The following is a 15,000-nucleotide window of genomic DNA, read 5'->3' as shown; positions in this document are numbered from 1 at the left end:
AGGTGACTGTTTTGATACTATTATTGTAAATCATCAAGAATTAGTTTCCAAACAATCTTTGTCCTTCCTGAACAAAATTTCTCTGACAAAAACTCTTGCACAGGTTTAGGGACTGGAAACTCCCGTCGCGATATAACCTTCGTGGTTGAAAACGACGTTAAACACCAAATAAAGAAAGAAAGAAAGACTGGAAACTGATAGCAGGGCAAGTTTTATCGCACACAAGTCATTCACGAAAGAATAGAAATAATTTCAGATCACACTTCGTCCCTTCGGGAACACAATTTCTCTGACAAAAACTCTTGCACAGATTCGGAGATTGGAAGCTGTTAGCAGAACAAGTTTTGTCGCACACAAGTCATTCGCAGAAGAATAGAAATAATTTCAGATCACTCTTGGTCGTTCCTGAACATCAAGTCTCAGACAAAACTCTTGTACAGGTTTGGAGACTGGAAGCTGATCGCGGGGCGGGCCGGCGTGTTCAACAAGTGGTACCCTGTCATGGGCGAGCACGTGCACAACACGGACTTTGACAAGGACAACACCACCGATGACTCAACCTACATGCTCTTCAACATCAAGGGTGAGGAGGCGAGTTATCGACAAGGCCAAGACGTTTTGTCTGGAATGGCCTATAGTATTTCTTGGTGTTGTGTTTGTATTCTAGCTCTATGTTTGTTTCTGTTTTTATGCGCATGTACCTTTCTCGTCAGATGAGGATACATCTCATGTGCAAAAAGATAATTATCTCTCTCGAACTTAACACCCCCTTGACCGGCACGGTTGGCCTAGTGGTAAGGCGTCCGCCCCGTGATCGGGAGGTCGTGGGTTCGAACCCCGGCCGGGTCATACCTAAGACTTTAAAATTGGCAATCTAGTGGCTGCTCCGCCTGGCGTCTGGCATTATGGGGTTAGTGCTAGGACTGGTTGGTCCGGTGTCAGAATAATGTGACTGGGTAAGACATGAAGCCTGTGCTGCAACTTCTGTCTTGTGTGTGGCGCACGTTATATGTCAAAGCAGCACCGCCCTGATATGGCCCTTCGTCTGTCTGTCTTTCGCTCTCTTTCGCTCTCTTTCTCTCACTCAATCCCCTACCCTGTGTGTGTGTGTGTGTGTGTGTGCGTGCGTGCGTGCGTGTGTGCGTGCATGCGTGCGCGCGTGTGGGTGTGTGTGTGTGTGTGTGTGCGCGTGTGCTAGCGTGCGTGTGTGTGTGTGTTTGAAGATGAAGTTGTTTTCATTTTTTATTTTGATTTTTTAAGGAAAATGCATATGTCTGTTCCTGCAGTAATGTACATCAAGAGAAATTGTTAAATTGTTTTCAAAGGACGGTGTTGACGTTTCAGCGGACCCCTCTGAGCGGTTTGACCAGTTCAGCCTGGAGCCCACAGTCGCAGCGGCCATGGTGGAAAAGCTGGACAGGTGGCGGGGCCTCATGGTCCCGGCCCAGAGTGCCGACTCCCACCCCCGGGCTGACCCCAGTCTCTACGATGGCGTGTGGACCCCCGGCTGGTGTTAGGAGTCTGCTACCCCTTCCCAATGGGACCCACAAGCCTCCAACACCCCCCGGAGACTGCAGTTGTGTGGGTTGTAAAAGACTGAGTAATCTCTAATTGAGGCAATTGTGTATGTGCGGCCGCACCTACTGTTGAAGAGAGACATTTACCGCAACACTTTTCCTCAAATCGTTTTAACACACTTTTGTGAAGAACTTATTCCATGTACTTTTACCTTTGACTAGGTGTTTGCTTTCACCTTCTCTGTCTGTCTACATGTCTGCCTCCATTTTGTCTCTCTCTCCCTCTCTCTCTCCCTCTCTCTCTCTCTCTCTCTCTCTCCCTCTCTCTCTCCCTCTCTCTCTCTGTCTCTGTCTCTTTTCTCTCTCACTTGTGAAATTGAAGAGCTTTCATGAAGCCACAACAGGAATACAATCCAATGAACTTATGGGCACTAGCCATGCAAAGCTGTATGAGGAAAGTGTGCTATGTAGCCTTGAAGAACGAAGGAAAAGACATAAATTAATTGTTTTTCATAAGATGATACATAACAAATGCCCCCAGTACTTAGTAAATGTATTGCCCCCTCTTGTAGTTGACATTAATCCGTATCATAGACGAAGACCATTAGAAAGATATGTGCCTCCTCATAGAACCGAATTATTTCGCAAAACGACTGTACTATGGAACACCTTACCAGATAAAGTTAAAATGACCACCTCCTTGAGCGAGTTCAAAAATTATTTGTTAAATGCTGATTTTAAAGTACCATGCCATTATTATTTTGGAGAAAGATTTGAACAAGTTAAGTACATCATTGCAGATTGCGTATTGGTATGAGTGATTTGAATTTTGATTTATGTAAGCGGCACCTTAAGGATTGCTCTCAATGCGAGTGTGGTTATCCCAGCGAGACTGCTGAACATTACTTATTGCATTGTCCCTTGGATAGAGATATAAGATTATTGTCCATTGATAATTTGACAAATGATTATAAGTATATCGAAATATTATTGAAAGGCATCCCGCAATATTCACGAAATGTCAACCAGACCATATTCATAACTGTACAGGACTATATTAGACAGACGGGCAGGTTCCGTAAATGAGCCTCTATACTTCACTCATTACATTTATTAGACACTGTCATGCGACATGCTGCCTGACAAATTTTTCCCCATAAACCTCTCTCATGTTCTTTTGTTGTTTTCCGACTTATCAATTATGTCTCGATTTATGCGCAATGTAGTGACTTTTCCTCTGATCACAATATGCATTAACTTTGTGCGAGTGTCTTATGTGCACTTATTACAATTGAAAAAATCCCCTCAAATATTGGCGCTCCAAGTCTTCTTCTTCTTCTTCTTTTTCCCTTAAGCTAGCTACTAGTTAGCTGCCCTTTCCCCACCTCCTGTATCACCAACCCCTTCCCTTTTTCTGCTTGTTTGTGTATCTGTTTTGTCTTTTGTTTTGTTTTTCGTTTCCTGAAAGGAGCTAATGTACTTATTCCGCCATCATGCTAACCTTTGTTTTGTAATTACTATGATTGCTTAAAATAAGCATTATATGCTTGAGTATGTAATCATCCATGCATTGTTCTTGTCATGATTAAAATTGAATACAGTTTTGTTTAAACCAACTTATGGGCCGCATATTTTCCAAATAAAGATTACGAACACAACCCTTTCGAACAGAGATCATGAAGGGAGCTTCTCTCTGCTTTTCCTCCCCAGCATATGGCGACAGTCACGCATGGAAAGGTAAAATGTAAGGGTTGTGCTCGAAAATATAAATAAGACTGGGCTTGTGACAGAAACACACTCACGCAAACCGAAACCCTAACCCTAACGCTCACTTCTCCCCTACACACAAACACACACACACACACACACACACACACACACACACACACACACACACACACGCACAAACACGCACACAAACACACATACACAAATACACACGCACACACACACACATACACACACACAAACACACGCACTTACACACACACACACACAAAACACACACACACACACACACACACACACACACACACACACAACAATAACACCTTACCCTTAAACCATACGCCAAACCCCTACCCCCTCATTCAATGAGACTCCTTTCTCTGCCACGAAAAAATGAAAAATGATCGAGATGAGCTTGCGACAGACACACAGGTAAATGAGGGGTTAGACGGGGGCAACGAGACGAGAGGTGTTTGTGTCACCACTGGTGTGATGGATGAGGAATGGCAATGAATGTGACTGCACAGTCACTAGCTCTCTGCCCTGTGAGTGTCTGAGGATTAAACTTGTTTTATTTTGTTATGCTGTGTGTCCTATTTTGGTGTGTGTGTGTGTGTGTGTGTGCGCGGGGATGTGTGTGTGTGTGCCGTGGGTGTATGTGTGTGTGTGTGTCTGTGTGTGTGTGCGTGCGCCGTGACCATAAAGCACATTCATTCTTCACCATGGTGATTTGTAGAATCTATTTGTAAAGGGGAGCCAGAAGAAATGTGTTGAAGAGAGAGAAAACCATAGAGGAGGGCATAAGGGAAGGCGGAGGGGTTCTGGGAGGGGGGGGGGGGGGGGGGGCAGGGAGATCGTTTGCATGGAAGGGCGAGGGGGTGTTTTGGAGCTGTTTATCAAAGGGCAGCTCTTGCTGACGCGTGTTGGCTTTTTAACTGGAATGTAAAGAACCGGATCGCACACTGACTCGAACCTAAACGTACGCGCTACCCAACCGATGCCATTGACAGCCGCCAAAGAGGAAGTTGCCGTGTTTTTTTTATTGTTTTTTTTATCAATTATTGATTTTTGTTTAATTATTCGAAATTGAAAAACGCGGTTCTATCTTTTGGTGCACAATACACCAGTTATGTTTCTGTCTGCTTTGCGGGGTGGCAATCGTTGTCCTTTCATATCATAGTTCTATACGCACGAGTCTCTTTTCAAATGTTCTCGGTAGTTAACACTTTTCCGGTTACGGTTTTCTGCACACCAATAGAAGTGTTTGTATTCTTTGCACTCTTCAAGACTCCAGTCATTCTGAGGTCGAAACCTCTATAACTACCATTAGACTGTATAGACTGTACATTGACCTTTGTAACAAATTCTCAATGCACCGTTGTAGATTCATATTGGTATGCTTCTTTTCAAATTCATTCCGCGTTCAAACATTATTGTTACAACAACAGAGGCGTTTGCAATCGTTTAGACTCTCGTCACTTTGAGGTCGACACCCGTATAACTACCATTAGACCATATGGACTGTTCCATAACCTCCCTGTCAGGGTGGCATGAACCTTTTGTCAGGTCCAGTCAATTTGCCTTACGACGAATGTGCACTTACTCTTTCGGTTCTGCTGCACTTTTAAGACTGGGGGAAATACATTTGTGGCTTTTGCCCTTTCTGATTGGTGCTCACGAAATAGCAAACTGTCCAATCAACAACGACAAACTTTGTATTCATAAAGCAGCAAAATCGAATGGTTTTCAAAACACGTTTTCAAGCCGACCATTGTACAAGTACCATAAAAAGAAATGGCCAATGAAGCTTCCAGGAAAATGTTCGTTTGAGTTATGAAGGTCAATGCTAAAAGGAATACTGCCAATTAAACGATAAAAAAACCCTGGCAGTATTTAAAGGAGCAGTGCAGGAGTGACAGCATTGCGAAAGCAATCATTTGTCTTTTTGTTGCAGATTACGATGTGAAAACTTTACACAACTATCTCACAGAGGCCTACACATTCCTTTAGCGTTGCCAGAAAAACGAACCTGTATGCAGTTTATTAGTTCGCATCCCTCGCTAAATAGGAAATAAATATTTCCCGTGCTCACGTTCTGGGGCTCAAGGCTGTGTACGGTGTGCCCAAATGGACCCACATACCATCTTCTTCATCTTTCTTACGTAATCAAACTCAATGTCTTGACGTAAAATATAGCAACAAAAAAAGACAGAATTTTCACTCTCGCCGAGACTAATAGACTGCATTGTAGGCTTTTGGCGTAAATTAGTTTACGTGCGGACTCTCACCGAGACTAATAGTCTGCCATGTAGTCTTTTGGCGTAAATAGTCCACGTGCGGACTCTCGCCGAGACTAATAGTAATAGACTGCCATGTAGTCTTTTGGCGTAAATAGTTCACGTACGGACTCTCCCCGAGACTAATAGACTGCCATGTAGGCCTTTGGCGTAAATAAATTTAGTTCACGTGCGGACTCTCGCCGATACTAATAGACTGCCATGTAGGCTTTTGGCGTAAATAGTCCACGTGCGGACTCTCGCCGAGACTAATAGACTGCCATGTAGGCTTTTGGCGTAAATAGTTCACGTGCGAACTCTCGCCGAGACTAATAGACTGCCATAATATGGGCTTTTGGCGTAAATAGTTCACGTGCGGACTCTCGCCGAGACTAATAGACTGCCATGTAGGCTTTTGGCGTAATTAGTCCACGTGCGGGACCTGATGTGAGTCTGATCGCTGTCCTGTCCATAAATTGCTCAAATATTTCGTTGACAAGTTGCAGTTTTTGACTCAATGTATGAAAGTCAATGAAACTTGGTATCGTTTCAAACGGATATCTGCCTGAGGCATGACTGGAAGGACCAGGCAGGGCCGGACCAAATGAGTTGTAAGGGGGGGGGGGGGGGGGTTCCTCCTTTTTTTGGGGGAGGAAAATCAGCGAAGTGGCGAAGCCACAAGCGCGCGCCTGCTGAACTAGGGGGGTCCGGGGGCATGCTCCCCCGGAAAATTTTTGAAAAACGGTTAAAATCTGTGCAATCTGGTGCATTCTGGGCCTTGTTTTGAGGGTTAAGGCCTGTCAGTGTGAGTTGGTGGGGGGGGGGGGGGGGGGTACCTTTTTCTCATCGGATTTCACATTGAATAAAATTTGTTTGAGACACACAAAATTAAAAAAAAAAAAATAAAAAAATAAAAAACACTCAAAGCAAGGTACATGCTTTTTCCAGGGGTGGGGTTCCGGAACCCCTGGAACCCCCCCTGGGTCCGGCCCTGACCAGGGGCTTCGTGCACCTTGACGTGACAAGTTCAGTCTCTTTAGGAAATTCAACACAGACACGAGGTTAGTCACATTCTGCTGTTTCAGGATAACAAAATGCAGTTCCACACTAGGTGCATTCTACGCATTGTTTAATATCTCTGATAGTTTCTCAAAATATGATACAAAAGATCAACTCAAGAAGTGCTTCATGGTCATAATTGTTACACAATTATATGTTTTTGTGTGTATTTATTTCTAAATGAAATTATAGCGCTCTTAGCAGGGTTTAATCCTGGGTATATGCGCTCTAGAAATATTATTGTATGTGGGGGGGGGGGGGGATTTTCCTTGTTTTTATAAGGACATTAAAATCTTTGAGTCTTTGAGTTGTTGAGTCATGTATCCCATTCATTTTGTCCGCTGCTTGGCACGCTTTTATGGACTGTTCAATAACCTTCGTGTCACCTTGTCGATGCACCTTTCGTCAAGCCCGTCTAGGCAAATGCCTCTTTCATGTCTGTTAGACTTTTTAGACTGAGGGGTGTAAGCTAACATTAGTGGCTTTTGCCCTCTCTGATAGGTGCTCACGAAATAGCCTACTGTCCAATCGACAACGACAAACGCTCTGTTCCTAGGCTCGGGGAAATACACAGGTTGTTTGCATTGGTGTGATGTCTCGTCAAAATGAGGTCGACATCCGTATGACCACCATTAGAACATATCACTTTCCCCTCAGCTTGTCAATGCACCTTTTGTCAATCCCTGTCAATTCGCTTCACGGCGTTTATTTAACACTTTCTGGGCTGGGGGAAATACTTAGGTGGTATTCTCTGATTGGTGCTCACGAAATAGCAAACAGTCCAATCGACGACGTAATTAGACGTTGTATTCATAAAGCCACAGAATCAAATGGGTATTCAAGACATTTATTGCACAGGCTGGACATTGTACAACAACACTCATTCAATATTTCCCAATGAAGCTTCCACGAAAACGTTCTTTTGAATATGTTGGTGGTGTTGTGTGTGTGTTTTTGTGTATATATATATATATATATATATATATATATACGTGTGTGTGTGTGTGTGTGTGTGTGTGTGTGTGTGTGTGTGTGTGTGCGTGTTAGCGTGCGCGCGCTCGTGTGTGTGTGTGTGTGTGTGTGTGTGTGTGTGTGTGTGTGTGTTGTTTGTTTGTTTGTTTGCGTGTTTAGGGTTTTCAAAACACCTTGCTCCATTCTGATAATCATCGCTCCACGGCTATCGCCAGTTTTTACATTTAGTCAAGTTTTGAGGGGGGAATCGAGACGAGGGTCGTGGTGTATGTGTGTCTGTGTGTCTGTGTGTGTGTGTAGAGCGATTCAGGCTAAACTACTGGACCGATCTTTATGAAATTTGACATGAGAGTTTCTGGGTATGAAATCCCCAGACGTTTTTTTTTCATTTTTTCGATAAATGTCTTTTATGACGTCATATCCGGCTTTTCGTGAAAGTTGAGGCGGCACTGTCACGCTCTCATTTTTCAACCAAATTGGTTGAAATTTTGGTCAAGTAATCTTCGACGAAGCCCGGACTTCGGTATTGCATTTCAGTTTGGTGGCTTAAAAATTAATTAATGACTTTTGTCATTAAAAATCTGAAAATTGTAAAAAAAATTATTTTTTATATAAAACGATCCAAATTTACGTTCATCTTATTTCCCATCATTTTCTGATTCCAAAAACATATACATATGTTATATTTGGATTAAAAACAAGCTCTGAAAATTAAAAATATAAAAATTATTATCAAAATTAAATTGTCCAAATCAATTTAAAAACACTTTCATCTTATTCCTTGTCGGTTCCTGATTCCAAAAACATATAGATATGATATGTTTGGATTAAAAACACGCTCAGAAAGTTAAAACGAAGAGTGGTACAGAAAAGCGTGCTATCCTTCTCAGCGCAAGTACTACCCCGCTCTTCTTGTCAATTTCACTGCCTTTGCCGTGCGCGGTGGACTGACGATGCTACGAGTATACGGTCTTGCTGCGTTGCATTGCGTTCAGTTTCATTCTGTGAGTTCGACAGCTACTTGACTAAATGTTGTATTTTCGCCTTACGCGACTTGTTTTTACCTGAGTTCAGGACGACCTTGCTCAAGCATTACATTGTACAATTCGACTACCATTTATTTCCCAATGAAGCTCCCGAGTAAAAGTCTTTTGGGAATGTTGGTCAATGTTAGCAGAAAAAGTGACCATAAAATGATTCATTTGTGAAGAATTTGAGGTATTCCCCATCCCAACCCTAACCTTTCAAGGCAAAAAAATCTAAATTCAACTATAAAAGCGGACAGGTCTTTTGAAGAAGTTGATTCTCAAGGTACAAACATTTATTCACAGGAAAACAAAGCCGCACTGAGATGCCTGTTGAGCGCTTGACTCCAGTGCCTCACGGGTTTATTTTAAAGGAAAATAACTTCCCACAACCCACACAAAAAACACAGATATAGTTCCGAACATCGACTGATGCGCCATTCCTGGTGGTTGGTGTCATTATGCCAAACCTAAAACCAAACTGCGGACCTCTTAGAGCAATGGGAGACAGCTTATTGGTTCTGGCGTTCCGTTGAATTCATTGTTCTTATATTTTGCGTCAGAATATTGAACAATTATCAATTAACGTTTTGTTGTTGTTTTTGTGCGTGTGTTTGATTGTATAAGAATATCGCTAAAGTGATACATTTAGACATTTAAAAAAAGAGGGAACACTTTTTTCTCCAAAAACATGATTTTCCCCACGGCGATATTACTGTCGGTACTCAGAAGAAAAGGCTTCGCAAAAAAATAAATCACGTATCGAAAGCGTTGGCAGTTTTCAACTCGATCAATAACGAAGTGATAACAAGCCTGAAAAAAGAGGGGAAGCTCAATGTAAAAAAATAATTTCTCCCCACTATATGACCCCGCTGAGCAAACCTTATCAACGTGAACAAATGTCTGTATTGTGTATGAACGCGCACAACGCCGGAGCTTTTGCTTCATAAGGCCTGGCGCTCACCTATGTAACTTCAGCAGGACCGACGACGCACTGCAGATTATCCCAGCCCGCTACACGTTGCGTGAAAGGAAAACAGGCCAAGTACTCGTCATAATCCCTATCGCAGCATAAATAATAGGCAGAGGGTCGTCTGTGCCGCTGAAACTGCGCAAGTATATTCTGCCCTTAAGGCGATGTGAGGCATTAAAATCACCAAAATTAAACTTGGAGAATACATGGAATAACTTAGTTTTCTGGGTAGTTATTGAAGTGACTTATGAAAAGATATTAAACATATGTGAATACTACAGGACAAAGACTGCCGTTGCTATGGAAACTGACTTAAACAGCGCCATATTGGATTTCTAGGAAACGGTTTTACAGCAACATCATACATCAGTCATGCTTGATATTTGGCACAAAGATACACATGACTTTTATCTACAATCATTTAGAACGATTGTTTGAGAAAAGACTACAGTTGAATTTATATTAATTTTTGAAAAAAGGATTAATGAATATGCGGTTGGAAATTCATTTATCCTTATTACACAAATTAATATGAATTCAACTTTAGTAAAAAATATCGTTCTATATGATTGTAGATAAAAGTCATGTGTATGTTTGTGCCAAATATCATGCATTTCTGATGTATGATGTCGTTTCCTAGAAATCCAATATGGCGGCTGTTTCTATAGCAACGGCGATCTGTGTCCATTAATATTTACAAATTTTTCAATCATTGTTATAAGTCACTTCAATAACTACCAAGAAAACTAGGTTATTCCATGTATTCTCCAAATTAAATTTTAGTGTCGCACATCGCCTTAAGCTTTTCGATGAAATCTCTTTTTACAATCGAGTAGACCAACACTGCTGATAACTTGACATAATCTTATTGTTCCAATCATTTAAAATTGTTGAATTAACTCAATCAAAAGGACACTACTCATTTAAGATGCTATCCTTGTTTTTCTCTTCAGTCAAATATCTGGACAAAACTCAATCAATCAAAAACTGCTCATTTAAAATACTATTCGTGTTTTTCAAATGAGTTTAATATCTAGACTTCACTCAATCAAACGAAAACTGTTCATTTGAAATACTTCCCTTATTCATTAAAAACGTCAAATATTTTGACTAATCTCAATCAATAAAAATTGCTCAGTTGAAATAGTACCCTTATTCTTCAAATCAGTCAAACTTGTAGTCTTAACTAAATTAAACGAACACCTCTCAAATGCAATACTTATTTTTCAAATCAGTCAAACTTTTAGATTAAACTAAATTAAACGAACACCTCTCAAATACAATTCCAATTCTTCAAATCAGTCAAACTTATAGACTAAACTAAATTAAACGAACACCTCTCAAATACAATACCAATTCTTCAAATCAGTCAAACTTTTAGACTAAACAAAATTAAACGAACACCTCTCAAATACAATACCAATTCTTCAAATCAGTCAAACTTGTAGTCTTAACTAAATTAAAGGAACACCTCTCAAATACAATTCCAATTCTTCAAATCAGTCATACTTGTAGACTAAACTAAATTAAACGAACACCTCTCAAATACAATTCCAATTCTTCAAATCAGTCAAACTTTTAGACTAAACAAAATTAAACGAACACCTCTCAAATACAATACCAATTCTTCAAATCAGTCAAACTTGTAGACTAAACAAAATTAAACGAACACCTGTCAAATACAATACCAATTCTTCAAATCAGTCATACTTGTAGACTAAACAAATTAAACGAACACCTCTCAAATACAATACCAATTCTTCAAATCAGTCAAACTGGTAGATTAAACAAAATTAAACGAACACCTCTCAAATACAATTCCAATTCTTCAAATCAGTCAAACTTGCAGACAAAACAAAATTAAACGAACACCTCTCAAATACAATACCAATTCTTCAAATCAGTCATACTTGTAGACTAAACTAAATTAAACGAACACCTCTCAAATACAATACCAATTCTTCAAATCAGTCAACATTTCACTCACTGGATCCTTCAGTGGATCATTCAATTGATCATCAATCAAGCAATCAATCAATCGAGCGAGCGAGTGATCGACAAGCCAGCCAGCCAGCCAGCCAGCCATCAATAAAGGATAATGATAATTTATGTACAATGGTATGAAATAGTTCTGTGACGAACGTTACTGTCATGAACATTCGGGTTTCTTTTTCCCCGGAAACAGCGAGCTGCCATAGTTTTTATTACAGTACGTTGCTACCTATTTTGTATTGTTCCTGGATGCGTGTGTTCGTGTGTCCAAGCCCCGAGTTTTTCACTGTGACGTTAGAATGTTTATCGTGCGCATGCGTGAATACGGGGATCTTCGGACAGCGAGGAGAGTCTGCACAAAGTTGACTCTGATAAATGAATCCCTCGCCAAACGTGGGGGTCGCACACACGCCGATAGCAACAAACTTATTTTAAGCCAACGCCCCTACCGACTGAGCTATCTCCATCCATCGATCACCCCATCAATAAATCACTGATAATAAAAAAAATCCGGGTCTGTGATCATTAAAAAAAACGTTCAAGGATAAATAAAAGAAATGCGTTTTGTTACAAAAAACACCTCGACCAGTCAATCGCGAGGTAACTCCAAACATTGTGACAACAAAAATAAATCCATCCATCTATCCATCCATCCATTCATTCATTCATCCATCCATCCATCTATAAATCAATTCATCTATCGATCAATCAATCAATCAACCAATCGGCCAAGTAATCAAGCACTTATGACATTGTGAAAACATGTCTTGTAATGACAAAGAACGAACACATACACATCGCAGACTGCAAACATGTCAGTGTGCATTGGAGGAACTTTTGCCAAATGGTTTAGGGCGTTTAGACAAACAAAATGAAGGTGTCTTGAAACAATCGAGCTAAACGTGCACATAACGATCATGAGCCCTTAAATCTGTCTGTCTGTCTGTCTGTCTGTCTGTCTGTCTGTCTGTCTGTCTGTCTGTCTGTCTGTCTGTCTGTCTGTGTCTCTCTCTCTCTCTCGCTGTCTCTTTCTGTCTTTCTGTCTCTCTCTCTCTCTCTCTCTCTCTCTCTCTCTGTCTGTCTGTCTGTCTGTCTGTCTGTCTGTTTGTCTGTCTGTCTCTCTCTGTGAGACTCTGTCTCTGTCTGTCTGTCTGTTACTCTGTGTCTCTAACTTTGTCTCTGTCTTTTTAATATCTCACTTTTTTTCCCTCTCTATCTTGAGAGGGGTTGGGGTATTCTAAAAACACCCAACCAACTCCCCCCCCCCCCCCGCCGCACCCCCAAAAAAACCACCACTTATAAAAACACACGCCACCACCACCACCCGATCACCACACCACCTGCATCCTCTCTCCCCCCCCCCCCCCCGTCGCACCCCCCTCCCCACACAGAGTGAACTCCTCTCAGAGTGGAAGATCACCGTTCCACGTGACGGTGCGAGACGAAAACACTCTTTAATCCCCTCCCTAGCTAGCCCCTCCCACTAACCCGGGAAAGTGTTTTTTTGTCACCAAACCGAAGGAGAACGCAGGATTATTCTCGCCATCGAGTCGCTGCCAGTTCATAAACAAGCAAGAATTCCGTTGCAGTAGTAGGCTGGGTTTGTTTTTCTACCAACATCTACATTGATTCTGTTTGAAGTAAACTTATTTTTGGTTTTTGACTCTGTGATATGTGTTGCTTCTGACTCAATCAATAACAGGTAAGTGCAAAGAACTTGTTATCAATGTATTTTTTCTTCTTCTTCTTCTTCGTTCATGAGCTTAGACTCCCATGTTCACTTATGTTTTTAGCACGAGTGGATTTTTATTGGAAAAGTACAAGGGCGGATTAGCAAAAGATAAGTTTGACCGCCTCTGGCAACCATATTCTAACCTGGTTTCATGAAAATTGTCCAGTACTAGGCTCTACTCCTCCTCCCTAATTTACCCCCACTTTCAGGCAGTCATACGCCTAGTTCGGGGGAGTTATCAATGTATTTAATGTGTAAGCCCTTGTTAAATATTCTGTAACGTACATTATGATGATGTTAACAAACGTACACGCACGTGTGGACGTATTCACGCACACACATACTCATGTACACATGAACGCACGAACGCACGCATGTATGCAGGCACGTACTCACACGCACACACAAATAAAAAACAATAAAAAAAAACAATTGAGAGGGTGAGTTTATGTGTGGCCGAGAAAGAATGAGAGTATTTATTTATCTAATTATTCATTTGTTCGTTTGTTCATGTGTGTGTTGATTCATTTTGTTTAAATATTCACTTCTTGGTATTTGTTCATACAATTCTTCGCTTGTCTCTGTGCTGTAGGTTTTTCTTGACCTAGCGTAGGTCCAATGCTACTACAACTAACACAAAATTGCCATAATATACCTGTACTTTATCATTTCTACCTGAGAGATTACATTGTGGCTAACAATCATTCGCAACAATAATATAACCACATTTCAAACACACACACACACACACACATCCCCTCCACCCAACCTCCCGTCTCAGCCTGCTTTACATTGTTGAAAACGCTGCCCCGACCTTCCAGACGCTATGCAACTTGTCTGATTAATGGATAAAAACAGTCGTTTTGGATTAAAGGTGCATGCCTTCCCGGGAAAACTATCTCAGACCTGTCTAGGTTTCTTCGTGGATAAGACATTACCTCCCGTTGAGCACATACAACAAATCAACACAGTGACTGCACACGAAAGCGCGTACACACAGGAACGTAAATATGTGTGAGAGGACATAATTATGCTTTGATATCTGTATGATGAACCTATGTCTATCGACTTAAAGATGGACCTTTGTTTACTCATAATATAAATCAAGCAGATATTATTTGATGACTTGCATGTTTGTTAAAATGAAAGGTATGCACGCACCCCCCCCCCCGGCCGGGTCATGCCTAAGACTTTAAAATTGGCAATCTAGTGGCTGCTCCGCCTGGCGTCTGGCATTATGGGGTTAGTGCTAGGACTGGTTGGTCCGGTGTCAGAATAATGTGACTGGGTGAGACATGAAGCCTGTGCTGCGACTTCTGTCTTGTGTGTGGCGCACGTTATATGTCAAAGCAGCACCGCCCTGATATGGCCCTTCGTGGTCGGCTGGGCGTTAAGCAAACAAACAAACAAACAAACAAACGCACCCCCCTCCCCCTCCCCACTCTTTCCCTTTCCAGTATCTCTTTCCCGCCCCCTTCCCCTGTCTCCGTCTTTGTTTTTCCTTTTTGTGCGGAGATCACTGAAATGTCTTAATTCTCTTTTAGTTTTTTGATTTTTGGTAAAACGGTTGGTAGCCTACTCCTAAATCTAAAGCATACGTACCACGCCGTTAAAATGGCGTTTTTATTGCCTTGAAGTTTCACATACCTGAACGCGACATGACAAGTTTTCATCATGCACTTGACTTATCCATACATCCCCATACCCTAGTCGTTCGGATGAGACG

General features: G+C 41.5%; 2 protein-coding genes and 1 long non-coding RNA gene across 5 annotated transcripts in view; 2 read left to right on the top strand and 1 right to left on the bottom strand.

The window, feature by feature from the left end:
- LOC138971790 (arylsulfatase B-like) overlaps positions 1 to 1,767 on the top strand; it is a 17,917-nt gene extending 16,150 nt beyond the window's left edge. The window contains exons 12-14 of the mRNA XM_070344605.1: positions 1 to 2; positions 441 to 583; positions 1,345 to 1,767. The exon at positions 1 to 2 is cut by the window's left edge and continues 110 nt beyond it. Of these exons, the coding sequence (XP_070200706.1) occupies positions 1 to 2; positions 441 to 583; positions 1,345 to 1,517 (318 nt within the window). The 3' untranslated portion in view covers positions 1,518 to 1,767. The remainder of the gene's footprint in view (positions 3 to 440; positions 584 to 1,344) is intronic.
- LOC138971792 (uncharacterized) overlaps positions 1 to 15,000 on the bottom strand; it is a 67,283-nt gene that overhangs the window by 13,100 nt on the left and 39,183 nt on the right. The window lies entirely within an intron of this gene.
- LOC138971789 (metalloprotease mig-17-like) overlaps positions 13,064 to 15,000 on the top strand; it is a 46,763-nt gene continuing 44,826 nt past the window's right edge. Inside the window, exon 1 of one of the 3 annotated variants that reach the window (XM_070344604.1) lies at positions 13,064 to 13,244. The gene's annotated coding sequence lies outside the window, so the exon portion shown is untranslated. The remainder of the gene's footprint in view (positions 13,245 to 15,000) is intronic. The other 2 variants (XM_070344602.1, XM_070344601.1) reach the window with 2 other exon arrangements.

This window comes from Littorina saxatilis, linkage group LG7 (assembly GCF_037325665.1).
Source record: "Littorina saxatilis isolate snail1 linkage group LG7, US_GU_Lsax_2.0, whole genome shotgun sequence".
In the NCBI taxonomy this organism is placed as follows: domain Eukaryota; kingdom Metazoa; phylum Mollusca; class Gastropoda; order Littorinimorpha; family Littorinidae; genus Littorina; species Littorina saxatilis.
This window is presented reverse-complemented; position numbering and strand designations above follow the sequence as displayed.